Consider the following 26729-nt stretch of genomic DNA (forward strand, 5'->3'; position numbering starts at 1 on the left):
CCTCCCCCGACACAAAGCACCTGCACCTGGACAGTCCCAAAGGCCATCCTGGCCTCCTATCTCATCCCATCTCCTGGCCACCAGCAAGGTCTACCCTCATTGCACATCCCCATCCCCAGGGCCACCTCCCCATGTCCCGTCTGGACAACTGCAGGCAACTCTCAACGGCGCTCTTGGCCGCAACTTCCCCGTGGCCTGGTCTGCACCTTCTGCCAGAAGGGCCCTTTCAAAATGCCAATCCCAGCACACACTCCCTGCCCAACCCCGTGCCAGCTGGCTTCTCTGAGTGCAGACTTCACTCCCCAGCCACAAGGGATCCAGACCCCCAGTTCACCCTTGGCTTCCTCTGCTGCGGCACAGGCATCCTCGCTCTTCCCTAAACCCCCAGAACACTCCAGCCTTTGCCGCTGCAGCGCCCTGTGGGGAATGCTCTTCCCAAGGGCATCCCATGCCCTTTTACCCAGCCTCTGCAGAAATGCCCCTTTCCTACCCACCCCATCCCCCAGCTCTCTTCGTGTCTCTCTAGAGCCCCCATCACTCTTCATTTATTTGTTTGCTGGCCCTCCAGGTAACATGTAAGCTCCCTGAGGGCAGGGACAGAGCAGGTGTCGGTATCTATGGAATGAATGAATAAACGGATGGTGGTCCCAGCAAGCAGGCTGGAGGCCGGGTGTGGAGAGATAATGGGGATGAGGTGGAGGAGGAGTAAGCAGGGGCAGGGTGTGCAGGAGGGAGCCCCTGCAGGCTCTCCAGCCAGGGGGCAGTGGGTGGGCACGGAGGTCAAGGAGGCAGGGACATCCCAGAGTTGGTGCGAGCAGAGAGCTCTGCCTGGGGACTGCAGTGAAGCTGCGGATGAAACCTGCCCTCACAGCACAGCACGGTGAAGTGGCCTGGGGCACCTCACACTCACCTCACATGGGACCCTCAGAGGCCCTGACCCTCCTGCCAGGGTCACATGAGCAGGTCACACCTCCTGCACATCTTGGCTCCAATACGACCTTTTCCGGATGGTCTTCCCCGGCCTCCCTCTTTGAACCTGCAGCTCTTCTCCTTGCCCGATCCCCTACTAGTCCCTGGCCTGAGGTTTCCCCACTTGCCCTCCAGATACACCCCCCTGCACTGTGCCCAGAGGCCGACCTACCCGACCTCCTCAGCATGCACGCTGCCTCCTGTCTCCAGGCGCACTGAGCCAACGACAGGCACATGAGGCTGGGGTCAGGAGGACAGGGAGGAAGACAGTGGATCCACTCCCCTGGCTCCCTCCCTGGGGACCCTGGAACTAAATGGCTGGGGGCACCCCTCCATCCAGGGCCACTGCTCTGATGACAGCGCCCTGCCCCACAGCACAGCCCCTGCTGGGTTTCTGACCAGGTTCCCCACTCTTCTTTCCACTGTCTTCCTCCCTCTCCTCCTGCCCCTAGCCTCATGTGCCTGCCTTCCCTTAACGTTCGCACAGCTCTGCGTATCGTCCCCTCTCTCAACTCTCCTTAGTGGCCCCCTGGAGTAAACTCCTAATGTGGGGCCAGGTCCCTGGCTAACACAACACTTAGCACTCAGCACCTTCCAACCTAAACGCAGCGGGTGCTGCCTGGTGCTTCCTGGTGTTCTCCGGCCCGCCGCCTCGGGTGGAAACACTGGGAGATGGAGCTCCAGGTTGCCTCGGTCACTGCCGTGCCCTCGCCTGGCGCCTTGCCTGACACACAGCAAACGCTCAACACATATCTGCTGAATGACACACGGGGCCACACACACAGCTGTGGGATGAGAAGATGCCACATCAGCCGCAGCAGGGCAGGAAGCAGCCCTGGAGTCCCAGCCTGCCCAGGAAGGGTGGAGGGTCAGAAGCAGCCGCACATGCTGACATGACTAGAGCCCCCGCCCGCTCCCCCACGTGCCCTTCCTACCCTCCCAGGAGGGTGAGCAGGCGGCTGGGTGGACACCAGCGGCCAGAGCTTCCTCTGGGCTGGGGCTGCTTTTCTGCCACGCTCAGCCATTGGGATGAAAGGGCAGAGGGAAGTTGGTGAGAGTTTGTAAACATGACCACATCCCAGATGGCCATGCTGTCAGGAGCTAAAAGTGCAGTCACCAGCACCTTGTGCTCGGATATCCCCCATGGCCTCCCACGCCCTTTCCCTTCACTCAGGAAAGCCCATGGTGGGATGGGCACAGAGGCAAAACTCGTCTCTGCAGAATCCCCAACAGCATAGGGGCAATGACACCGAGACCCTGCTATGGACAGCCTCAGCCACAGTCGTCGAATAGCATGACCGGCCGAAAATGCCCATCCTCAGCCACCAGCCTGCATGGCCCAGCCCAGCCCACTTCTCCCACACTCCCCTCTCCCTGCCTGGCCACGCTCCTTAATCATAACAGGTGCTGGCTCCCCATGGCCTGACACCATGCCCCCACCTGTAATGCTCACAGAAGGGCTGGCCTTCCCCTTGTTCAGAACCTTCTGAGAGGCAAATTTCTCAGGGCACCCAGACTGGGATCCCAAGGGCTGAGCAGAAAACTTGATAAGCCACCTTCTCCTTGAACACTCAGCTGCCACTGCAAAGAAAATCTACAACCATGCTTATTTCTCCATGGGGCTCCGCCAGAACAGAACCCACCCTGTGCAGGGCTCTGGGCATAAGAAGGGCTAGCCTGAGCCACGAGGCAAGGCAATATGCTACAGTCATTAATTACAGGACACCAAGTAATAAAGTTTTATAGAGACATGCCCTTTGATTTCCCATGGCATAAACCAAGCCCCCAGAGAGACTGTCAGGCTCAGAGTCAACACAGACGAATTCTTCCTGCAAATTCGGCAAATGTAGCACCAACAAAACATCTCTAACAGGTTTCTGCTGCAGCTTTTGTTAACTGGCACCCAGAATTTAAAAGGCAAAAGCCATTATCATCCCCAGGTCCCAGGGTAAATAAGCCATGCTTTGCTGCAGACAGACAAGGCACAAGAGCTCCAGGGCCTCAGAGACCCACAGAACAAGTCTCTGAGCCCCAGAGGCCAGGACCCCCGCTGCCCTGGAAACAACCAAGACCCAGTAAGCAGCCCAGGACCAAGAACGGAGTGACCAAGACTGAGGCCAGTCCTCAAGGAGGGTATGATGCCACTGCCCCCGCAAGCCGTCTCTGTCTCCACACAACCCACACCCCCATATCAGTACTGGGACACCCTCTCCTCAACAGCCACGTGCAGGGCTCTTACCTAAGGCCTAGGGACCCCCAAGGATTCATCCTCAAATTCAGGGGCTCCATCTACTAGATGGGAAAAAGCTATACCTTTATTTTCTCTAACCTCCAATTCGAATTTACATTTTCTTCAGTTATTAACATAAGCAACAAACTACTCAGTGTCAGCAATGCATGTTAATCTGTCACCAACAAAAATCAAAGGTATTTTAATACCATGTTATTGCTCTTCCAGTATCTCAAAATATCACTTTTGCTCCCCACAACTTCAAAGTTAAAGTAGTTGGGCCAGGCGCAGTGGCTCATGCCTATCATCCCAGCACTGCGGGAGGCAGGAATTTGAGACCAGAATGGGCAACATGGCAAAACCCCATCTCTACCGAAAACACAAAAATTAGTCAGGAATGGTGGCTTGTGCATGTGGTCCCAGCTACCCGGGAGGCTAAGGCAGGAGGAACGCTTGAGCACCGGAGGCGGAGACTACAGTGAGCTGAGATCGCAACACTACACTCCAGCCTGGGGGACAGGGCGAGACCCTGTCTCAAATTTATGTAACATTTTGATACCTGTATTTCCATATAATTGGGTTTTACTTTTGTAATATTATGTACTTATTTCATACATTTAAAAACGTTATGCCAGCCAGGTGTGGTGGCTCATGCCTATAATCCCCACATTTTAGGAGGCCGACATGGGCAGATCACCTGAGGTCAGGAGTTCGATACCACCTGGCCAACATGGTGAGACCCTGTGTCTACTAAAAATACAAAAATTAGCTGGGCATAGTGGCACACACCTATAATCCCAGCCAGTCGGGAGGCTGAGGCAGGAGAATCACTTGAACCTGGGAGGCGGAGGTTGCAGTGAGCCAAGATCAAGCCACCACACTCCAGCCTGGGTGAAAGAGCAAGACTCCGTTTCAAAAAAAACAAAAAACAAAAAAAAACCTGATGCCAAGAATGGTACGTAGGTTTCACTGATGCCCGTGGGGTCTACCGCACAGACAAGGAAAGATCTCTGCACTAGAATGTGGAGCCACTGGCCAGGTGCGGTGGCTCACGCCTGTAATACTAGCACTTTGGGAGGCTGAAGTGGGTGGGTCACGAGGTCAGGAGTTTGAGACCAGCCTGGCCAACATAATGAAACCCCATCCCTATTAAAAATACAAAAAAATTAGCCAGGCATGGTAGTGGGCACCTGTAATCCCAGCTACTCGGGAGGCTGAGGCAGGAGAACCACTTGAACCCGGGAGGCGGAGGTTGCAGTGAGCCGAGATCGCGCCATTGCACTCCAGTGCGAGACTCTCTCTCAAAAAAAAAAAAAAAAAAAAAATGAAATGTGGAGCCACTTCTAGACAGGGTCACACTGCTAAGCTCCCATTAGGAGAGGCCAGCCAAGGACCAGCCACCTCCTCCCCTCAGCCTCCAGCGTGGGGCCAGGCACCAGACAGATGCTCAGGCAGCCCACTGGGCACCAGACCGTAAGCGCCAGGCTGGAGAGGGTCGCCACGGCTGAACAGGACCTCGAGGCAACTGGCCAGCAACCTCCACCTTGCACCTCTGTCTCCTGGGGAGGATCGGGGTGCCAAGCATACACAGAAATCAAGAGACAGCTGTGTGGACTCAGGACCTGGGGAAGAGCCAGAGAATGCATAGGGATACTCAGTGGCCAGCCTGCCTCCCATAGGCCCACCCGTCCCTAGCCCCCAGTCGGCCTGAGTCTTCTGCTCCTGGAGCACAAGGTTCACATTGTGGGGTTGGGCTCTTGACCCAGAATGTGAGTTCTGCAGAAGACTCTCCAGAAGAATGCTGACTCCAGTGTAACCTACGGCTCAACAGGGGTACATGCCCAGGGCAGTTCACCTGTTGCCTCTTTCTGGCTCTGCAACAGCTCCTGGGAGCCACTCAGTTAAAGAATTAAGGCTATTTCTTCATCCTACTCCTCGGAATTCTGTCCCCATTCCCCACCATGACTCCTTCCCTCAATCACTGGGAGTCTCCCAGGAAAGCAGGATGGGATGCTGGACTAATTTAGAATAAATCCCCTTTTCATTCATTTCACCAAGCACCAATCACAGGGCAGCCACAGACTGGCCCTGCGGATACAACAGAACCCCTGGGTTCTAAGGATGCTAGGAGAGGCATGAAGGGAAGCAACTCCTAACCCACAATGCGCAGACGTGGAAATGTGTACTGCTGGGGAGAAAACTGAGTGTTCTGGAGTTCTGAGCACTAAGCCTTTACCCGAGGGCTGGGAAAGGCTTCTGGGAAAGGGAACCATCTGAGCTGGGCCTGCAAATACGTGAACAATCATATAGAGGACAAGAACATTCCAGGGCTAGTTGGGTGAGTGTGCAAGGGAAGAAGGGAATGGAAAAAGCCATGTGGGGGAGCAGATGCAGACAGGTCTGGCTGGAGCTGACAGATCTCAAATTATCAATCCTGTCTGTGGAAAGCTCAAAGCATTGCTTAAGGAGACAGCAGCAGTGCCACCAAGTGCCATGGGATAGGGACCCCTCTCCATGAGGGGATGGGAGGTGACCTCAGCGCACTCTGTCTCAACCTGAAGCCTACACCCAGGCTAGCAAGAGAAAGTAGGATCAACCCTGAAACACCCCACATCTTAAAAAGAGAGATGCATTCAGAGAAGATTCTTGAGTTTCAAATTAAATCTGAGATGCTAGTTTAGGGCTTCCCCTACTCCCCAAATCATATGGGGCACACCCCAGTCACCTGGAACTCTCACGGACCCCCTCTGTCCCAGGCTCTGGTAGGATTCTACAGACAACCAAACCCAACTCCCAGTGAGCCCACGGCAATGGCCATGACTTGCTGGCATCATGCCTCGTCATGCCTGACTCTATGATCTGTTCTGTGAGTGCGGCTAGGAGCTGAGCTTTGCGGGAAACACACTTAATCATTCTGCTCTAAAGGAAGCCACTGGGGTCAACCTCAGGCTCAAAGTACACGGGAAAGCCCCATACCAGACTGGGATGGTTCTTCCCAAGGAGACTGCCAGGCTCTGGAAGCTCCCACACCCTCTCAATAGCAGACCTCTCTAAGACCTGCCACTCTGTTTTGCCTCCCTCACCCACCCTGTGTGGTGGCCCAGAGAATCGGGTCTGCTAGAAAAGCTCTCATTCTGGGGCCAGGCACGGTGGCTCACACCTGTAATCCTAGCACTTTGGGAGGCAGAGGCGGGTGGATCACCTGAGGTCAGGAGTTCGAGACCAGTCTGGCCAACATGGTGAAACCCCATCTCCACTAAAAATACAAAAAATTAGCTGAGTGTGGTGGCACACGCCTGTAATTCCGGCTACTCGGGAGGCTGAGGCAGAAGACTCGCTTGAACCTGGGAGGTGGAGGTTGCAGTGAGCCATCATGCCATTGCACTCCAGCCTGGGCAACAAGAGCAAAACTACGTCTCAAAAAAAAAAAAAAGAAAGAGAAAAAGAAAAGCTCTCATTCCAGGATCCAGTCAGTTCCAGACTTGCTCCCATCCAGACATCAGCTTGGTTCCTTCAGGAGAGCAGCAGGTCTCAGGCCAGCTTGGAATCCTGAACCCAAATGCAACCCCTGGCACTCCCTGTGAGCACCGAGCCAGCCTAACCAGAGAGACAGCACACCCACAGCTGGGCACCAGCCTGCTCAGTCTACCCTTTAAAAGGGTCACAGGCTGGATTCAAGGATCTGACCCTGAGTTCCTTGACACCCATCTGAGACTTTGTCTGCACTGTTCTCTACCTGAAGGGAGTCTCATTGCTGAAGGACTAGCACAAAAGTCACCCAGGGAGTGAAGCCTTCCCACACTTTACCTGAGCTCAGAGTCCATGCCCCTCCTTTGCAAATGGCAAGACCACATGGCAAGCAGATGGATGACAGAGTCCCATGTGTCCATCTGCTCCAGTGGCCTGTTAGTACCTTAATGGAAGACCCACTGCTATTCCTGGAATATAGCAGGTGCCCACAAAATGTTTGATTTGTATGCTCTAAGCTCCCTCAACCTTGGGGGCCAACTTAGAACCCACTTTCTGTTGCCATTTTCCCTGCATCTTAAAAAGAGAGATGCATTCAGTCCACTAGATCCCCCATTCTGACCTCAGTTTCCAACCTGGCATCTGGAATACTGCTCCCTCCTACACCATGCCCCCCCTACCCCACTGTACCACCAGACCCACTCCTTCTCCCACTGAACTCACACATAGCTCAGGGGAGCCTAATCTTTAAAAAACAGATCAAGCAGCTTGTAACAAAACCCTTCCAGCCCATCAGGGCAAAGTCTGAAGCCGCCACCTGGAACACCACACCTTCCAACCAGCCCCAGGCATGCACCCCTGTCCCCAGAACACTCTGAACTCTCAACCTTTGTCCCTTACCCTGGGCTCAGATGCTCCCTATCTGGGAGATTCCGCCCAACGCTCTGGTGAACCCATCTGTCCACCCTTCCTCCCCACTACGACCACTCAGCTTTCTTTCATTTAGCCCAGTATGGAGCACCTACTGTGTGCAAGGCACTGGGCTAGTGAGAAGCAGGTAACATACCTGCCCTTGCACTCTAAATGCAGAGAAGATAAAGAACAAGTACAAACAATGCTCTATATAGTTTATCAGGTGATGATGAGGGCACAAAAAGTGGGATAGATGGTTAGAGAAGGATTCCCTGAGGGGGTGACATTCCCCTGAAAGAAATGGGGAAGTGCCCTGCTGGGAAAAGGGAATTCCAAGTCCGTCTCGAATACCGCCTCCTCCGGGAAGCGCCCGGGTCCCTGGGGTCCTCGCAACGCCGCCCTCCTACCCGGGGGTCTTGGCAGCGAACATGCGTGTCGACCCCAGCCCCCACCGCAGCCGCACACGGTGGGGCCGCCAGACGCGGGCAGGTGGGGCCGGAGCCAGCCAGGAGGGTGGAGAGGAGCTGCTGCCCCCGCGCTGACCCTGACTCGGAGCGTGCAGCTCGCCGACCGGCGCTCGGACTCTGGGCCGACGGGAAGAGGCGCCTACCCGCGGCATTCAGCGACCCCGGCTGAGGCTCTCACCCGCGGTCCGGCCGGGACACCCATGCCCCTCTCCACGCCAGCGGGAAAGAGCGAGGGACGCGCAGCACTCACCCGGTGGCCGCCGCCATGTTCGCCCGGCACCGGCGTCACGTGAAGTGCGGCGTCAGCTGAGCCCCTCCGGGTGCCAATGCATGGGGCGGGGTAAGGGCGGGGCAGGGGGCGGAGCATGGAGTCCTTGACCCACCTCCTCCAGAGCCAAATTCCACGGGACGGGAAGGGGCGGTACCTGGGGAAGGGTGGAGCCCCGATGGGGCGGGGCTCCTGGAGAGGCGGGGCCCAAGAGCTCGGCCAGGATAAATGAGCGGGCTGCCGGCTGCAGACAGTAGGTCGGGTTAGCGGGCAGCATCTGCAGCCTTTTCGTGGTGGGAGGGAGGTCCTGAAGCAGAGGACATCTTGATTCTGGTTCAGTCCCCGCATCTGGCGTACCAGCCCACCCGGGAGAAGAACACATAGGAATAAAGAAACCACGTGGGAGGAGAGGAGGGAGACTGACCCAGGCTAGGGTCGGGGCAGAGGTGGCGATTTTTGTTTAAGAAGGGAAAGGGCTTGAGCAAAGGCCGTGGGGCAACTGGAGGACTCTAAATGTGCAGCGTCCAGGAGAATGTGCGCGAGAGAGGGGCAGCCTAAGGGAAGCAAGGGCCAGACCCTGCGGGGCCTCCACTGTGGGGCCTATGAGTTAAGTCTGGTAGGATCTTTTCTAGGTTTCCTGGGCTGCAGAATGGAGAAGCTGGAGGAAGGGAAGCCAGGGAGGAGGGCAGGCGAGAAGTGGGCACAGCCGAGAAGGGTTTAGGAGGGAGAGTCTGCCAGAAGGCTTACTCCTCTGCCCCACTGGGCACTGGTACTGGGTGCAGAGTCCTGCAGAGAAGGGGTAGGGACCCTGCAGCAGACGCTGCCCTCCCTACTGCCAACAGAGTCAGGGCATTACAAGCACGGCCCAAATGCGTTGCACATGTGAGCTCATAGAAACCTCACCACAGCCCTATGAGGTCGAGACTATCTTTAAGTCTATTTTACAGATGAGGAAACTGAGGCCAGAGAGTGCTCACACAGGGGCTGAGCTCATGAAGCCATACCCTGAGGAGTGACCTCACTGCCCCTGTGAAGGAAGGGGGCCCCACACTGTTGGGGGAGGGCGTCCCTGGCCCCCAGGGTGTACAGATGTGTGTGGTGTACAGATGTGTGTGGACAGGTGGATGGGTGGCCCAGGATAGGCCTGTGGGGCTCCCAACCCCAGCCTGCAGCTGTCCCACAGCTGGAAGTGGCTTCTGATCAAAGGTTGTGGGTTGGGGGATGCTTCTTGTTTCTTTATCGAAACAAGGGTGTGGGTCACCGTGGCCAGGCTGGTGGGAGCCAGGGGCTATGACTGGAGAAGCAGCTTCTGTTTGTCCCCATGAAGCAGGGAGGAGAATAGGCCCCTTAAATAGGAGCAAGGGAGCCAGCCATAAGCAGGGTAGTGAAGGGCACGTGGCACAGTTACCTGGAAGCCCAGTACCATCCCTGCTGTCCTCATCTGTCAGGAGAGAGCTAATGGGGCCACCTCACGGGGCTGCTAGAGGGTTTGACACTCAAACCTGCAGGCACAGCCAGAGGCCAAAGCTGCCAGGAGGAATGTGGCCCCTCCAGACAGCCCCTCCCACCTCCCGGACTCAGATAAGGAAAACCAGAGCTAATGGAAGAGTGGGGGGCCTCATCCCTTCTACCCCTTCCCACAACACATGGGCAATTTGCAGGGGTCCCTGACCTCCAGGCAAGGTCCAAGAGGAGCTCTCTCCACCCTCTTGCCAGTTTCCAGGAAGAAGAACAGAGGTAAGGATTCACACCCCACTGCCTGGCCTAGGGGCCCCTGAGAACTTCTAACACCCCTAGTTAAGCAGTAGGTCCGCCTTCAGCTTAAGAAACTCAACTCCCTAGTAAGTGGCACTTTAAAAAATATATAATAACAAAGGGTGAGCAGAATGAGCTTTCCATGAGCCTTCAAGGAAGGAAAACATACCCCCCAGCTCATTCATTGCACCTGCCCCCCACCATTTCTTTTGACATAAAATATGTCAAAATTAAGCCAGCTGCCAGCTCTGAGTGCTTACTAATATGAAAAAGAAGTCAATATCCCAAACACTCACAAAATAATAGGAGGAAGGCACCCACCAACTGAGTGGAGCTCCCTTGTTTGTGGACAGTAATATGGAGGCACTGCCCATGACCCCTGCCCACCCAGGTCCCCTGCCCTCTCCCCTCCCCATCAGGGGCTCCGGCAGGGCTGCCCCTCACCCCTCACCCCTCCCCATCAGAGGCTGTGGCAGGGGCTCCAGAAGCCGCCCAGAATATGGGAGAAGACCGTTTAGTTACTCATGCAGGGCAGATCCAGGATGTTGCTGGAGCCAGGAGGCAATTGGGGGAAGATTGATTTTAGAGAGTCGAAGTGGGAGTGTGTAAATCAGCCAAGGCAGCGCGCCAGGCAGCACTCTCATGCGGCATTGCCTCCGAGGTCACAGGCCCTTGGCTGAAACAGTGTCCTCTTGTCAAGCCCTACAGGTGGCTGGTAGGTGTCTGCACTCGGTAAGCCTGGTAGCCCGGTAGCCCGGTAGCCAGCATAGCATTATTCTCCAGAAGGGCCCCCCCACTCCCGTCAGGCCTTGCAAAAGAAGCTTCACCCTGGGAAGACACCTCTTGTGTCCCGGGAAACTGTGTCCAGCCAGGTTTTCCTCCTCCACCCATTCCCCACAATCTAGCCCCCACTCTTGCAACTCCGTGGACGCTGCTGACAGCTGGCTGCCTGGAGACGGCAGGCCCAGATGTGGCAGCCTGCTAGGCTCTGACTCATGAGCCACCCTTGGGCCGTGAAGGGGAGGTCCCCGGGAAGAACCCTGTCCATCTTCTGCTGTGGATTGAGGGCACTGGTCTACCAGAGGCTCTGTGGGACTGCACTGGAGGTAGCCTGGATGCTGGTTCTGCCCCGCACCGCCCAGTTGTTGCCCACGGTGCCACTCCAGGACTGGCCATGCTGTGAGGGCCAGGGATCCAGACCCTGCCCTTGCCTAGAGGATCTTTGGTCTGGGGACAGAGGTAGAAGAGCCCTCCACACTGTCCCTGGGGAGTCCACCATCTGGGAGGGTCTCAGAACGGGGCTTCGAGGGTTCTGCTTTTGGCTAATGGGGAGATCCTGGGGGATTCTGAGCTGCAAGCTGCTGATCCAAACCCCTCTCTCCAGCAGGAGCTCAGGAGGATTAGCAGAGAGAACTGAAAAGAGCCAATAAGAGCCAATAAAGCCACTGCACGGGGCCGCCAGCTTCGGATGGTCAAAGCCCTACACAAGATGGCATTTGGGTGTTTTGCGATTGTTTGCTTTTGCTGAGAATAGAAGACTGGATGCAGAAAGCCAGCACCAAATAAACAGAAGAGGAAGAATAGAGGGGACTGTGGGTGTGAGATAGGGGCAGGGTGGCATATGGCAACCCAATGTCTTCCCAAGTGGGAAAGCAAGGAGCGTGATGGGCGTGGAATACCCAGGAGACCGTCTCTCCATCCTGGTTCTGGCAGATCCCAGCCTTGGGCCTTTGCAGGGCCTGCAGAGGTAGCCACAGCTCTCCCACTCCAGAGGCCTGTGTGGCCTGCTCCTTCCTCCAGGCCTACACCCCAGCTGTCACCATCATCCATCAACCCCCCTCCTCACAGGAGCCCCCACATCACGTTCTACTCCTCCTCTCCTTTCTCCCCCAGCCCAGCCCACCTGGGCATCTATCTTCCTGTAGAAAAGAGGCAGGCAGAACTGAGGGGCCTTCCCAAGGAAGCCCCCATCACCACCTCAGATGAAGTGGTCCCTGCTGAGTGCTTTGCTGGGGTCTACGAGGCAATTCAAGATGAGAAATGGAACGGTGGCTTCGGAAAGGCAAATCATTCCAACAGCACCTGAAAACATGGAAGGAAACAGCTCTTTTTTGTGTGTGGAAATGGGGAATATATTGTTTCTCACTGTTTGGAAGACTGTTTTCCCATCTTGAAATCACAAGCTGTTTTCTTCCAGAGAGACTTATAAATACATCCAATTATCGACATTCAATATAAGAAATAAAGTTCTGAAATGGTTTTCTTCAGCACACGCAGAGTGAGCCGACCAGGTTGGGCAGGTGATAATTACTTTTATTTCTTACGAGTGGGTATCACCGCAGAGTGGCTGGAAGCTTCACCTTTTATTGCCTTCACCTTTTATTACATTTCCCATGTTGTGCAGGGCCATTCATTGGTAATTTTATTATCCCATATCAAGATCTTGATTTAAAAAAAGGATGAAATTTCTAATTTCATATAAAGATATGAGTGCAAAGTCCCAGAGTAGGGGGATTTGGTCCTATACCTTGTGACCTGAAGAGCAACCCTCCAGGGGGATGGACTGTCCTTGTGCCCAGCTCCAAGTGACTGAACGTCACTGACTAGACAGTGGGTGTCTGCTGGCATTCACAATTGTTCCTTTTTAAAAAAAAAAAAATAGAAATGGGGCCTTGCTTTGTCACCCAGGCTGGAGTGCAGTAGTGTGATCATAGCTCACTGCAGCCTCAAACTCCTGGGCTCAAGCAATCCTCCCGCCTCAGCCTCCTGAGTAGCTAGGACTACAGGTGTGCCCCCCCCCCATGCCTAGTTAATTATTTTTAATTTTGTATTTTTTGTAGAGATGGGGTCTCACTATGTTACCCAGGCTTGTCTCAAACTTCTGGCCTCAAGGTGTCCTCCTGCCTCAGTCTCCCAAAGCTCAGGATTGCAAGGCATGAGCCACTGAGCCTGGCCTCAACTGTTCCTTTTAGGGACTCTGCTCAGGGTGTCATTTTAAGAAGGATGCTTGTCATTTTAGGATGGTGTCATTTCTTTTCTTTTCGTTTCTTTTTTGAGATGGAGTTTTGCTCTTATTACCCAGGCTGGAGTGCGATGGTACAATCTCGGCTCACCACAACTTCTGCCTCCTGGGTTTAAGCAATTCTCCTGCCTCAGCGTCCGGAGTGGCTGGGATTACAAGTGCCCGCCCCCACACCTGGCTAATTTTTTGTATTTTTAGTAGGGACGGGGTTTTGCCATGTTGGCCAGGCTGGTCTCAAACTCCTGATCTCAGGTGATCCACCTGCCTCGGCCTCCCAAAGTACTGGGATTACAGGCGTGAGCCACTGCACCTGGCCAGGATGGTGTCATTTTAAGAAGCATTTCATGAAAGCACATGCCAGTCCTTCTGTCCATGCCACCATCAAGATGAGATCACCTGTGTCTCCTCCCTCTCCATCCACTGGGATTGCTCCTGACCCCATCCCTGTCTGCACTTCCTCCTCAATGTCTTGTCTCTCCTCCAGCCTCTCCCTTCCCATGGCTTTTTTGCTGCTCACCTGCATAACTACTTGGCTGCAGTCCCTTCTCATTCTGAGCCCCGACTCGTCAAGATTTTTCTGTAGCAAGCAGCTCCTGAGTCTCACCTCAAGTAGAAGAGGGATGCATTCAAATGCTGTCCAGTTGCACAGTTGCAGGAGAGGCAGACTCAGAAAACAGGCAGAGGCAGGGAGGCTGGCAGCTGAGTGCACCACCAGGCTACCCCCAGGACATGGCAGCTGGCACGGCTGCTCAGATCCTTGCCATCACCTCTGCCCTTGGGCATAACTGGGACTGATACAGCGTCCTGGCTTCACCCCCTGCATGCTCAAAGCGCTTGATGGGCAGTACAGCCGGTTGCGGTGCCCAAGTCTCATGCCCACACCTTGCCTATCATGTCCCTTTTGGCTTCTGCTGGGGGTAGGGATGTGTGTGTATGGGGTGAGATGAGGTGGGGGTAGATACACAAAACCCACCCCCACAAGTAAAACCTTGAAAAGTTTAGCTTGGATAAAAGCCTGAATATTTCAATCAGAATGTCTAGAATGCAGCTATTTTCGTTTTAGCATAAGTGTGAGTTTCTTGTTTGATGGTTTGGTATAATTTAAATTTTTGATTTACATGCTGGGGGACAGGATACACAATTTTCTTTCTTTTTTTGAGTGATGGGGGGACAGGGTCTCCTTCTGTCGCCCAGGCTGTAGTGCAATGCCACCATTATAGCTCAACCTTAAACTTCTGGGCTCAAGCGATCCTTCAGCCTCAGCCTCCTGAGTAGCTGGGACCACAGGTGTGTGCCGCCATCCCAGCTTATTTCCAGTGTCTTGGCTCTGGAGCTCTTACCTAGCTCTGCCTCCATGTCATTGCCAAATAAATATCCCTGAGCACAAAATGCTCGAATAGAAACTGTGTGGTGGAGAAAGAAGTGCATGGACTTCAAAGCCAGAAGCCTGGGCTTGACTCCTGGCAGCTTGACGTCTCTGGTCCTCGCTTTCCCCGTTTGGAGATGAAGATGGGATGGGCTTTACCTCCCTGACAGGGCAGTTCCAAGGGGTCAGATGACCACTTGAACACTAAGGCCCTTGGGGGCAGTTTAACATGATGCAAATGTGGTGGTAGTCAGTTTCCTTATTGATACTTACTGCTCTTTTTTTGTTTTTGAGACAGGGTCTTGCACTGTCCCCCAGGCTGTAGTGCAGTGGCACAATCATTGCTCACTGCAGCCTCGACCTCCTGGGCTCAAGCCTCCCAAGTAGCTGGGACTACAGGTGTGCATCACCACCCCCAGCTAATTTAAAACATGTTTTCTGTAGACATGGGGTCTCACGGTGTTGCCCAGGCTGGTCTCAAACTCCTGGGCTCAAGCAATCTTTCCATCTCAGCCTCCAAAGTGCTGGGATTACAGGCATGAGCCATCATTCCTAGCAGTACTTATTATTAGAGAACCTGGACACAGTGGTTAGGAATTTGATGTAGGAATCTAGGTCCGATTCCTGGCATTGCTATTTACTTGCTGTGTGGCATTGGGAAAATAACCCAACCTCTCTGAGCCTCAGCGTCCTCATTGGTAAAATGGGGACGATGGGTCCCAGCTGGGAGGATTGTTGAGAGGATTAGATGAGTGTCACAGGAGACACTCAGCTCAGCCCCTGGCTCATGGGGGTGCTATCCTTATTTCAGTGGTCATGTGAGGGGTAGGCGCAGTGAGGAGAGACAAGCATCCTTATCTCCAAGGTGTGAAGGTGGGGGAGATGACCTGTGAGGTCACTGTAGCCCTGCTCAGCTACAGAGCGACCTTGACCGAAGGAGTGAGTCCATAACCCCAAGCCCACGGGGCCAGTGCTTAGCCCCTTCGAGAGGACTGGCTGGGACCTGGGGTTGCCACACCACCTCAAGCAAGCAGGCTGGCAGTCCAGCCAAACACAGCAGTGCTAAAGGGAAAGAGAGGAACAAGGGTGAGCAGGAAGTCTTCCAGGGTAGGGGAGATGCTTCCTCGCTACACCCAGGGCCTCTGGTCCAGTCCAGGGCTTCAGCCACAGGGCTCTGCTTGTGCGCATGGATTTGCATGTAGGGAAGAGATAGCCTGCAAGGAGGTTTGTAAGAGGAATTAGAGACATGTAATAGATTGCAGAATTGACCTCAAATTCTTCTACGTGCTGCGTCCACAACCCGCTTTTGTGATGTTCAACCCCTCCCATCTAGAGGTAGAATCTATTTCACCAGCCCTTGAATGTGGCGGCCACGTGACTTACTTCAGAAAATGAGAAGGAAAGCTTGGAAGGTGCTCCTCCACCAGGCTCACCTTCTTGCCATTCTTGGAAGCCCTGCTACCATCACCATGGGAAGATGCCCTCGCCGGAGGGTGAGATGCCTGGTCAACAGCCTGCTAACCAGCAGACACACAGGCGTGGGCAGCCTTGATTATCCAGCCTGAGGCCAACTGCTAGCCCACGAGTGAGTCCAGCAGAGACCAGCCAAGCCAGCCCCCGCATCCTGAGCTCTCTCAGGGATCGTCTTACCCATTGCATCCAGCAGCATTTTAGACCATGATTATAACCAACACAGGGCGGAAGGAGGAGATCCTGGGACTACTGCCCCAGAGAGAAGGCTGGGGGAGACCCAGCAGGGGCTGTGTGCACAAGGAGCTCTGCAAAATGCAGGGTCCAAGCAGCACTGCTGTGTGGCCCTGGAGAGAGAGTGTGACCTTCACCTCCCCACCCCCGCCTGGGGCACAGCATGGCTTCTGAGCAGAGAAGTCTGCAGGGACCCGTAATCCCAGCTACATGGGAGGCTGAGGCTGGAGAATTGCTTGAACCCAGGAGGCGGAGGTTGCAGTGAGCTGAGACTGCGCCATTGCACTCCAGCCTGGGCAACAAGAGCAAAACTCCATCTCAAAAGAAAAAGAAAAAGAAAAGATTAATAGGTACCACTGTCGTGCCTCGTTCAGAGAGTCGCACAGTCTCTGAGTGAGATGCCAAGTTCCCTGATGCCGTGATGAAATGACAGGAGTCTCACTCCTTTCCCCATTCTTTCTGGATATTCAGTTCAAACAGCTTTTGGGAAAAATCACAATTTTATTTCCAGATCTCAGAGATTGATATCATACTATGCATTTTAGGGCTTGTGGGGAAATGAACCGAAATCATCCTGCAGTGGTGAGGCCGGGGCAGGGGCTCTGCACCTGCAGGTCCTCCAAAGTGATGCCATCTCAGTTCCCAGACGAGCCCACCTGCAGGACCCACTATTGCCCAGCACAAGGTCTTCCCGAGCTTTCCTTTCCAGGTGTGGCCAGGCAGCTGCCCTCATTGCTCAGAGTCTCAGTACCAGCTCTGTTGGGGCAGCAGCCAGGCCTTTCTTCACAGGGATCTGGGAGCAGAAGAGACCTAAAATCTCCAGCAGGTGCCATCTCTGCTTGAAAGGAAGAGGAGGCCAAAACTGGGCTGAGAAAAGCTCATGAAATTGTTACAAATGTTCCCTGAACTCCAGGCTGGAGAATTGGCTGCACAGAAAACTGTTTTTAGCTTTGGATGTGGCACCAAGGACAGACTTTGTCCCTTCTGTCATCAGTGGACGCTTGTTATGTGAAGACTAACGGCACTTTCTGAGGGTCTCCAAATCCTCTGGGGACAGTCCACAAAGCAGAACGATAAGTGCCAGGCTCCTTTGGGGGTTAGGGGGATAGGTGGGTGGGAACGCAGCCCGCCCCCAGAGATGCTGATTTGCTGGGCTTGAGTGCAGCTCAGGCTCCTGGATTTTGCTGTTATTGCTTAGAGATGGGGTCTCGCTCTGTCACACAGGCTAGAGTGCAGTGGCATGATCCTAGCTCTCTGCAGCCTCCAACTGCTGGGCTTAAACACTCCTCCCACCTCAGCCTCCCAAGCAGCTGAGCCTCCCACCTCAGCCTCCCAAGTAGCTGAGAACACTGGCACGTGCCACCATGCCCAGCTAAATTTTTAATTTTTATTTTTTGTAGAAATGGGGTCTTGCTATATTGCCCAGGGTGCAGGCTGATCTCGAATTCCTAGGCTCAAGCCATCCTCCTGCTTTGGCCTCTCAAAGCACTGGGATTACTGGTGTGAGCCACCTTGCCCAGCCCAGGCACCTGGATTTTTAACCAACACTCCAGCTGCCTGTGGTTTGTAGCCAGGTTTGGAGTTCGTTGTCTGGGCAGCCACTTAAGGAAGCAGCCTCTCTTGTGCCTGGAGGTCAGGCTGGCCCTACTGGCTGCCTCTCCTGAGATGAAGCTTGGCCACCGGGCATCCATTTCCCAGCCTGGTTTATTCCCTCTCTTCCCCCAGTGAGGGCCCATCAAGCCCTCTGATACCGACTCCTTCTGCCCTCCCCACAGCTCAGGCAGGAAAGCTCACTGGCCTGGCCAGGGGACTCATGGGATCTACAGGGGCTCCCTACTCCCACCCAAGCCTGGCACCAAGTACAAGCTTGCTGAGATCAAATGTTGTAGTGTTGTGTGGAGAGAAATTAAAACAGCTACTTTGGAAGGTGCTTTGGCAATATGTGTAAGAAAGAAAAGAAAAGGAAAAGAAGGAAGGGGCCGGGCGTGGTAGCTCATGCCTGTAATTCCAGCACTTTGGGAGGCCAAGGCAGGGGGATCACCTGAGGTCAGGAGTTCGAGACCAGCCTTGCCAACATGGTGAAACCCCATCTCTACTAAAAATATAAAAATTAGCCAGGCCTGATGGCACATGCCTGTAATCCAAGCTACTTGGGAGGCTGAGGCAGGAGAATTGCTTGAACCCAGGAGGCCGAGGTTGCAGTGAGCCAAGGTTGCGCCACTGCACTCCAGCCTGGGTGACATTATAAATAACATATAGCAACAAATTGGATAACCTATTTGAAACAAACAAGAAATAACCATAAAAATGGGCAACCAGCAGCCATTCTTTTTTTTTTTTTTTTAGACAGAGTCCTGCTCTGTCCCCCAGGCTGGAGTTGCAGCGGCAAAATCTTGGCTCACTGCAGTCTCTGCCTCCCGGTTCACACCATTCTCCTGCCTCAGCCTCCTGAGCAGCTGGGACTACAGGCGCCCACCACCACGCCCGGCTACTTTTTTTGTATTTTTAGTAGAGACGGAGTTTCACCGTGTTAGCCACGATGGTCTCGATCTCCTGACCTCGTGATCCGCCCGCCTCAGCCTCCCAAAGTGCTGGGATTACAGGCGTGAGCCACTGTGCCTGGCCCCGGAATAGCCATTCTTTTATTCCTCTACTTTCTTTCTTTTTTTTAAATCGCAACTATTTTTTATTAAAGGAAGGTGCATTTAGGTTAAAAAAAATTTTTTTTATTCCTCTACTTTCTTAATAAACTTGCTTTCACAGTGCTCTGTGGACTCACCCTGAATTCTTTCTTGTGGGAGATCCAAGAACCCTTTCTTGGGGTCTGGATCCAGACCCCTTTCTGATAACCACCATGGGTCCTGGAGTCTGTGGAACCTGTTCCCAGACACCCCTACCTCACCCCCACCCAGCCCATCACCACTGCTGTCCTGTCCCAGCTTCTGGTAGCAGAGTGACATGGTAAACTGTCCGGGGAGGGGAGGTTGGTTGCTTTGTGTTTTGCAGGAAAAGGCCTGGTTGTGATTTATAAGAATCACAGACAGAGCTCTCCAGGGGTGGGACCAAGGGGACACTTGGGGTCTGTGAGGACCAGGGGCTGCCATGGCTGATGGGAGTTCAGACCCCACGTGCCGCGCCCCAATTCCCCACCCTGGCCCCACCACCCCTGCCTGCCTCACTCCAACCCCACCATCCAAACTCCATCTCTTCCTGCTACTGACCCCATCTTCCAACCTCCACCTTCTGGCCCCAGAGCCCCTATGCTCAACCCCAGCTTGACCCCGGAGCCCCATCTCCACCACACCAACCACTACCTCTGACTCTCATCCCCCTGCCTCTCCCCCTGCCCTGCCCCTTGCTTCCCACCCCAGGGTCTGCTAGCTCCTCCCACCTCATCTGCTCAGCTCTGGAGAGAATTGGGAACCCATCCTTTGGCGAGGTGGCTGCTGGTGAGAAAGAAAATGGTATTTGAGGCTTTTATTCATCAAGGAAGGGAATATCCCCCTCCCCCTCCCAGGACTTGCAAGGCAGCGCCCAGCCCCCTCCTCCTTCCTGGTTTCCAGCCTCCTGTGTGGTTTCCATGGATTCGGAGATTTCCTTCCAGCACCTGAGCCCCGAAGTGAGGGGGAGGGGAGGGAGGGGAAGGGCCCAGCCATCTAGGGGAGGGTGGTGGAGAAGCTGCTCCAGGACGGACCCCACAGGTCCGCTGGCCCCGTCCCCTGCTCCCAGAGACCCTGAGGCTGGGCACCAGGGGACTTGCTGGGGACTCGCTGGGGGCCTGACAAATCCCACCCTCCTTCTGGATGGCCCAGGGGAGGTCATCCCATTGGGTCATGTTGGGTGAGAAGAGCTGTCTCAAATCCTGACCCTGTCCCTGACCTTGACCCCTACTACATCCCAAATCCCAAGACCTGGTCCCAGAATCCAAGCCATGGGTTCTGACATTCAGTGGACTGTGAGGAGGACAGTTCAGGGAAGGGACCAAGGACATCCCTGGGTCAGCCTCCAACCCGCTGAGAACTCACTCGAGTCCTGTGTTTCTGGGGCTCCAGTGCTGCCTGCATATCTGGGATCCCAGAGAGAAGGCGAGAAGGGTTTATGGTGGGGAGTTAGTGAGCATCGGGCACTTGGGGTTCTCCATCCTGCCCAGCATGGCCCCTTCCAGAACAGGCACACGGTGTTCACGACCTCCTCCCCCTCTGCCAGAGTCCCCACTCTGCCAGAGTGGCGGGTGGAGAAGCTGTGGGCACTGTCGTGGTGGCTGCCCAGAACCCCGACACCCTTTCTCTTGGAGGGCAGCTGGGGTGCAGGCCCAAGCACGGCCAGGCCCATGCCCCTGCCCAGGCTTAGCTCAGCCAGAAAAGATTCGTCGTGGCTGCAGCAGAGCAAGAATCAGAGCCGGAGGCCGGGGCAGCTGTGCTGGCTGCAAGGGCAGAGCCAGTTGCCCACAGAAAAGCTCGGCCCAGGTGGGGTTCCTTCCCCAGCCCAGGACCTCACAGGTTCTGAGAGCTGCCCAATATCCTTCCGATGGGGTCCTTTTCTGCATACATTTGTCTGCGTTCATTTTTATTGGTTGCAGTCGAGAGCTCATCCTGGCATGACATTTGCCAGTGGGTGGGTAGGTGGTCTACACTCTTGGTTAGGCTCTTGGAGACCAACTGAGATCCAGAGGGACTACTACCATGTGAGGACCCAGTGGTCCTCTGCCCTGGCTTCCAGTAGAACCTGCTGGAGTTTATTTATTTATTTATTTATTTATTTATTGAGATAGGGTCTTGCTCTGTTGTCCAGGCTGGAGTGCAATGGCACAATCATGGCTCACTGCAGCCTTGAACTCCTGGGCTCAAGCCATCCTCCTGCCTCAGCCTCCCAAGTAGCTAGGACTACAGGCATATGCCACCATGTCCAACCAATTATTTTATTTTTTGTAGAGATGGGGGTCTCACTATGCTGCCCAGGCGGGTCTCAAACTACCAGGCTCAAGCTATCCTCCTGCCTCAGCCTCCCAAAGTGCTGGGATTATAGACTTGAGCCACTGCACCTGACCTCTTGGAGAATCTTTAAAAGCTTCTAGCAGGTGAGGCACAGTGGTTTGCACCTGCAATCCCAGTACTTTGGGAGGCCACGGGAGGAGGATGACTTGAGGACAAGAGTTTGAGACCAGCCTGGGCAATATGGTGAGAGCTCCATCTCTAAAAAACTTTTAAATAAAACAATAAAATAAAAGCTGTTAGTGCCTGAACTTCACCCCAGACCAAGTAAAACAGAATTTCTAGGCATGGGAATTTGTGGAAACTCCCTCAGAGTTTTCATGGGGAATACTGGGATTTTTGACAGCTCCCTGGTTGATTCTGCTGGAAGCCAGGACCAAGAAAGCTTCAAGACAGAGTCCTCCCCAACAGGGATAGTAGGTGCTGGGGGCAGGGGAGGGAAGGCAGGGGGAGCCCCTGGGCATGGCCTCCTCTCTTCCCACCCTGTGCGTGACAGCTCCCCCTTGGTCCCCATCCCTCTGCCTTGCGCCTGCCTCCTAAAGGCTGCCCACGGGTCCTGCCCCCTTTTCCTCTTTGTCCCTTCATCGCACAGTCCAGATCTTGCCTCAGTCTTCACAGTCAGCCCAGATGACTCATGAAACCTGGAAAGGAAGCCATTCATTTGCAACCTTAAAACAGTCCTCTTCTTTGACCCAGAAACTTCACTCCTGGGTGTACGCTCAGCAGAAATGTGAGCCGACGTCTGCTGGCGGACACAGGCAAGAGGTGGCTCATAGCTGCACTATTCAACATACCCCCAAACTGGAAACTCCCCAAATGCCCATCCACAGTAAACTGGATGAATAAAGTGGTGTTTTCATCCAGTGAAATTCACATCACAAAGAGGATGGATGTCAGAAGCACGACACTGAGTGAGATCAGCTAGACACAAAAGAATCTGTGTTGTATGACCCCATTTATTTAAAGTTAAGAAGAACACAGAAGCCAGGTGCGGTGGCTCATGCCTGTAATCTCAGCATTTTGGGAGGCCAAGACGGGTGGATCAAGAGGTCAGGAGGTCGAGACCAGCCTGGCCAACAAGGTGAAACGCTGTCTTTACTAAAAATACAAAAAATTAGCCAGGCGTGGTGCCACGCACCTGTAATCCCAGCTACTTGGGAGGCTGAGGCAGGAGAAACACTTGAACCCAGGAGGCAGAGGTTGCGGTGAATGGAGATTTCACCACTGCACTGCAGCCTGGGCCACAGAGTGAGGCTCCATTTCAAAAAAAAAAAAAAAGAGGAACACAGGAAAAACTAATCTAAACTATGGAAAGTCAGAGTCATGGCTCCCGGCAAGCAGTGAACGGAAAGGGACACAGGAGGGACTTCTGGGGTCAGGGATGGCAGGTTTAACTCGTCTGGGTGGTTACAGGGGCATATTTGGTTTGTGAAAATGTAAGAAGCTGTGTGCTTACAGCTATGCACTTTTCAGTGTGTGTTATTCTTAAGAAAAGCTGTCACAATTAATCTAGCTGCCCTCAAGGAGGACAGGGGAGAGAAACATTTGTATTCACTCTTTCCAAGGCAGGAAAGAAGAAAATGTAACCTGTTAGGTTTCCTTTTTTTTTTCCTTCTTTATTTCTGTCTCTCCCCTTCTTTCTCTTTCTTTCTTTCTTTTTTTTTTCTTTCTTTCTTTCCTTTCCTTTCTTTCTTTCTTTTTCTTTCTTTTTTTTTTGAGACGGAGTCTTGCTCTGTCGCCCAGGCTGGAGTGCAGTGATGTGATCTTGGCTCACTACAACCTCTGTCTCCCAGGCTGAAGCGATTCTCCTACCTCAGCCTCCTGAGTAGCTGGGATTACAGGCATGCGCCACCATCCCCGGCTAATTTTTGTATTTTTAGTAGAGACGGTGTTTCACCATGCTGGCCAGGTTGGAGGTTTCCATTTTTAAAGGCAGTTGGACATTTACATCCTGCCAGGGAGTTCCCCCTACTGCTCCCCCAAAGCTTCCTTTTACTCTCACACCTGGATTGCACTAGACTCCAAGGAAGGAGAAAACCTTCACTTGGGGGCTGGGAGACAGGGGCAGGAGGAGCAGCAGCCCAGCCCAGCCCACCTCTTTGTCCCTCAGAATCCACTGAACACCTTTCAGCCTTGTCCCGCTGGGACGGTCAGGATTTTAGGGCTCTGGGGATCACTTCTTATTCTATTTTTTTTTGTGGGGGGCGGGGCACAGAATCTCACTCTGTCATCCAGGCTAGAGCTGAAGTGCAGTGGCGCGATCAATTTTGTTTGTTTTGTAGAGACGGAGGCCTTGCTATGTTACCTGGGCTGGTCTTAAACTTCTGGCCTCAAACAACCCTCCCACCTTGGCCTCCCCAAGTGCTGGGATTATAGTCATGTGCCACTGCACCCTGTTCACAGGTCATTTCAGATGGTAAAAGGAGCCAAGAAGAAAACAGACCAGGATGACCAAGGGACTCTAGAGAGGGTAGAGATGACACTGAAGCTGAGAGTTGAAAGGGCCTGTCTCCTCCTCCTGCCAACATTGGCCTTGGCCTCAAGTGATCCTTCCACCTCGGCCTCCTAAATTGCTGGGATTAGAGGCATAAGCCCCCATGCCTGGCCTCACTCCCTATTTTTGAAACTGTCTCTTGCTTGCCTCCCAGGTGCCCTCCTTCTCCTGACTGCCCCTCTGATCAGTCCTTCTCCAGCTGCTGAGACTCAGCCCAACCCTTGGGAAGACCCTGTCTTTTCCAACTGCCCATGAGGTGCAGGCAACTCCAGCAGCCCTAGTTCCAGCTCAGAGTCTTCCCTGGCTCCATTTCTGTATTGCCCATGGCCCCTCTCAGTTATTTCCAGGTGTATTCATCCGTTCTCACGCCGCTGATAAAGACATAACCGAGACTGGGCAACTTACAAAAGAAAGAGGTTTATTGGACTCACAGTTCCACATGGCTGGAGAGGTCTCACAATCATGGTGGAAGAGGAAAGGCACGTCTCACATGGCGGCAGGGAAGAGAAGAGAGCTTATGCAGGGAAACTCCCCTTTTCAAAACCATCAGATCTCATGGGACTCATTTGCCATCAAGAGAACAGCACAGGAAGACCCGTCCCCATAATTCAACCACCTCCCACAGGGTTCCTCCCACAATACAATGGGAATTGTGGGAGTTACAATTCAAGAAGAAATTTGGGTGGGGACATAGCCAAACCATATCACCAGGCAAGACAAAGCCTTAAACAGGCACAGCTTACCCACCACCCTGCTCACTGCCTGGTATTCCCCATCTCAGCATCCACAAGGCCAGCTGTCCACATCAGAGACTGGGTGTTGCCCACTTTCAAAGGTACATCCCAGCCATCACCAAATGCTGCCCATCCTTCTAAATATTTCTGGAATCCCTCCCCTCGCCCAGCCCTAGTCTCCCTGCCCTGGCCAGGCCCCCTCTTCTCCTACCCCGGTTATCACTAGAACCTTCAACAAGACCCTCCCGGCTTCTGCTCAGCAGTTCTTTAAATGAAAGTGATCTGGCTGGGCTTGGTGGCTCGCACCTGTAATCCTAGCTCTTTGGGAGGCCAAGGTGGATGGCTTACCTGAGGTCAGGAGTTTGAGACCAGCCTAGCCAACTTGGCGAAACCCTGTCTCTATTGAAAATACAAAAATTAGCCGGCCGTGGTGGCACATGCCTGTGGTCCCAGCTACTCGGGAGGCTGAGGCAGGAGAATTGCTTGAATCCAGGAGATGGAGGTTGCAGTGAGCCGAGATTGCACCACTGCACTACAGCCTGGTCAACAGAGTGAGACTCCATCTCAAAAAAAGTTTTTGTTTTTTTTTTTAAATAATAAAAGCAATGTGATCTTCTCCCTCCTGGCTGCTTACAAGGATGCTGCATTACTCTTAGGCCATCGGAGTGAGGCCTCAAGCCCGGCTGCATTTTAGCTATGCCTGGATCCCATCCCCAGCCCCACCTGAGCCTAACTCCTGGGTGTGGGGCCTCAAACATTTGTACAACTTGACCGTCTCCTGTGGTCAGCTCCAGCCCCATCTTCCTGTGTTCTCCTTACCAGGTACTGGGCTCCTAGGCTTCTGCACATCCAAGACGCTGTGCCCCTGCCTCAGGCGCTGGTCCTCCCTGCCACATCCTGGCTCCACCTCCTTCAGATATCAACTTGGCCCCTTTCTCTCCTTCCCTGGCCACCCCTGCCTCCTGCCTGCCCACTGCCCTTGCTGTATGCACTCACCCGCACCTGTGTCATCCCCATCAACCCACACTCTCCTGGGCAGCCCTTTGACTTGTCTGTGTTCCTGTGGGGAGATAGCTCCCAGGAGAGCAGGGCTCACCCCGGCTTCCACCTGCCTGGCATGGAGTACACACTCCTGGACAAAGACTCTCTCCTCGGCCACACTCAGGCTCCTCCAAGCCTTCTTCTTGATGAGGGCTCAACCTTGGCCTGTAAGAATTGCTGATTCGGCGGGGCACGGTGGCCCACGCCTGTAATCCCAGCACTCTGGGAGGCAGAGGCGGGCAGATCACTTGAGGTCAGGAGATTGAGACCAGGCTGGCCAACATGGCAAAACCCCGTCTCTACTAAAAATACAAAAATTACCCGGGCGTGGAGCTGTGCACCTGTAGTTCCAGCTACTCAGGAGGCTGAGGTGGGAGAATTGCTTGAACCCAGGAAGCAGAGGTTGCAGTGGGCCGAGATCATGCCTGCCACTGCACACCAGCCTGGGCGACAGAGTGAGACTCTCTCAAAAACAAAAACAAAAAAAGAACTGCAGACTCTTAGCCCATTTCCATCCACCAGCACCCCTGCACCCGCCAATGCACACCAAGAGACTTGGAGCAAACTCTAGCCTGGGGTCTATCAGCTGAAGACTGCATTCTCGGGAAGACCCAGACCCTGCTCAGAGAACGCAAGCCTGCCAAAAACATTTACTGTCTGTTCCTGCCAGCATCTGAAGATAGGGCCCTAATTTCAATAAGCACCAGTTAGCAAACTCAGATGGCTTAACCCCAGTGATCAACCTCCCCTCCCCAATTTTCTTTTTCTTTTTCTTTTTTTCTTTTTTGAGATGGAGGCTTGCTCAGTCACTCAGGCTGGAGTGCAATAGCGTGATGTTGGCTCACTGCAACCTCCATCTACCAGGTTCGAGTGATTCTTGTGCCTCAGCCTCCTAAGTAGCTGGGATTATGGGCACAAACAGCCACGCCCGGCTAATTTTTGTATTTTTAGTAGAGACAGGGTTTCGCCATATTGGTCAGGCTGGTCTCGAACTCCTGAACTCAAGTGATCTGCCTGCCTCAGCCTCCCAAAGTGCTGGAATTACAGGCGTGAGCCACCACGCCCAGCCCCTACCCACTTGTTATTTCACCTCCCTGACTCTGCACAAACCCCCACTGGTTCCACCTCCACCCCCTTTTCCCTTTAAAATGCCCAGTCACCGCTACCTGGGTTAGAGTTGAGCTGAGTTCTACAGTAAAGTCTCTCCTACTGCAGTAGTTACTGACTGAATAGCATCCGTCTTTACCACCTCTTTTTTTTTTTTTTTTTTTTTTTTTGAGTCAGGGTCTCACTCTGGAGGCTGAAGTG

At 53.7% G+C, this 26729-nt stretch overlaps 1 protein-coding gene across 3 annotated transcripts in view; it reads right to left on the bottom strand.

Annotated features, from left to right (window-relative positions):
* The window catches only part of PEPD (peptidase D), a 141072-nt gene extending 132193 nt beyond the window's left edge, over nt 1-8879 (bottom strand). The window contains exon 1 of one of the 3 annotated variants that reach the window (XR_008540796.2): nt 8297-8448. Coding sequence is in view for 2 of the 3 variants with exons in the window: in NM_001280530.1 (NP_001267459.1) it covers nt 8297-8313 (17 nt within the window). In the remaining variant the exon portion in view is untranslated. 3 annotated transcript variants of the gene reach the window in all.
* Between the last annotated feature and the right edge of the window lie 17850 nt (nt 8880-26729).

This window comes from Pan troglodytes, chromosome 20 (assembly GCF_028858775.2).
Source record: "Pan troglodytes isolate AG18354 chromosome 20, NHGRI_mPanTro3-v2.0_pri, whole genome shotgun sequence".
NCBI lineage: Eukaryota > Metazoa > Chordata > Mammalia > Primates > Hominidae > Pan > Pan troglodytes.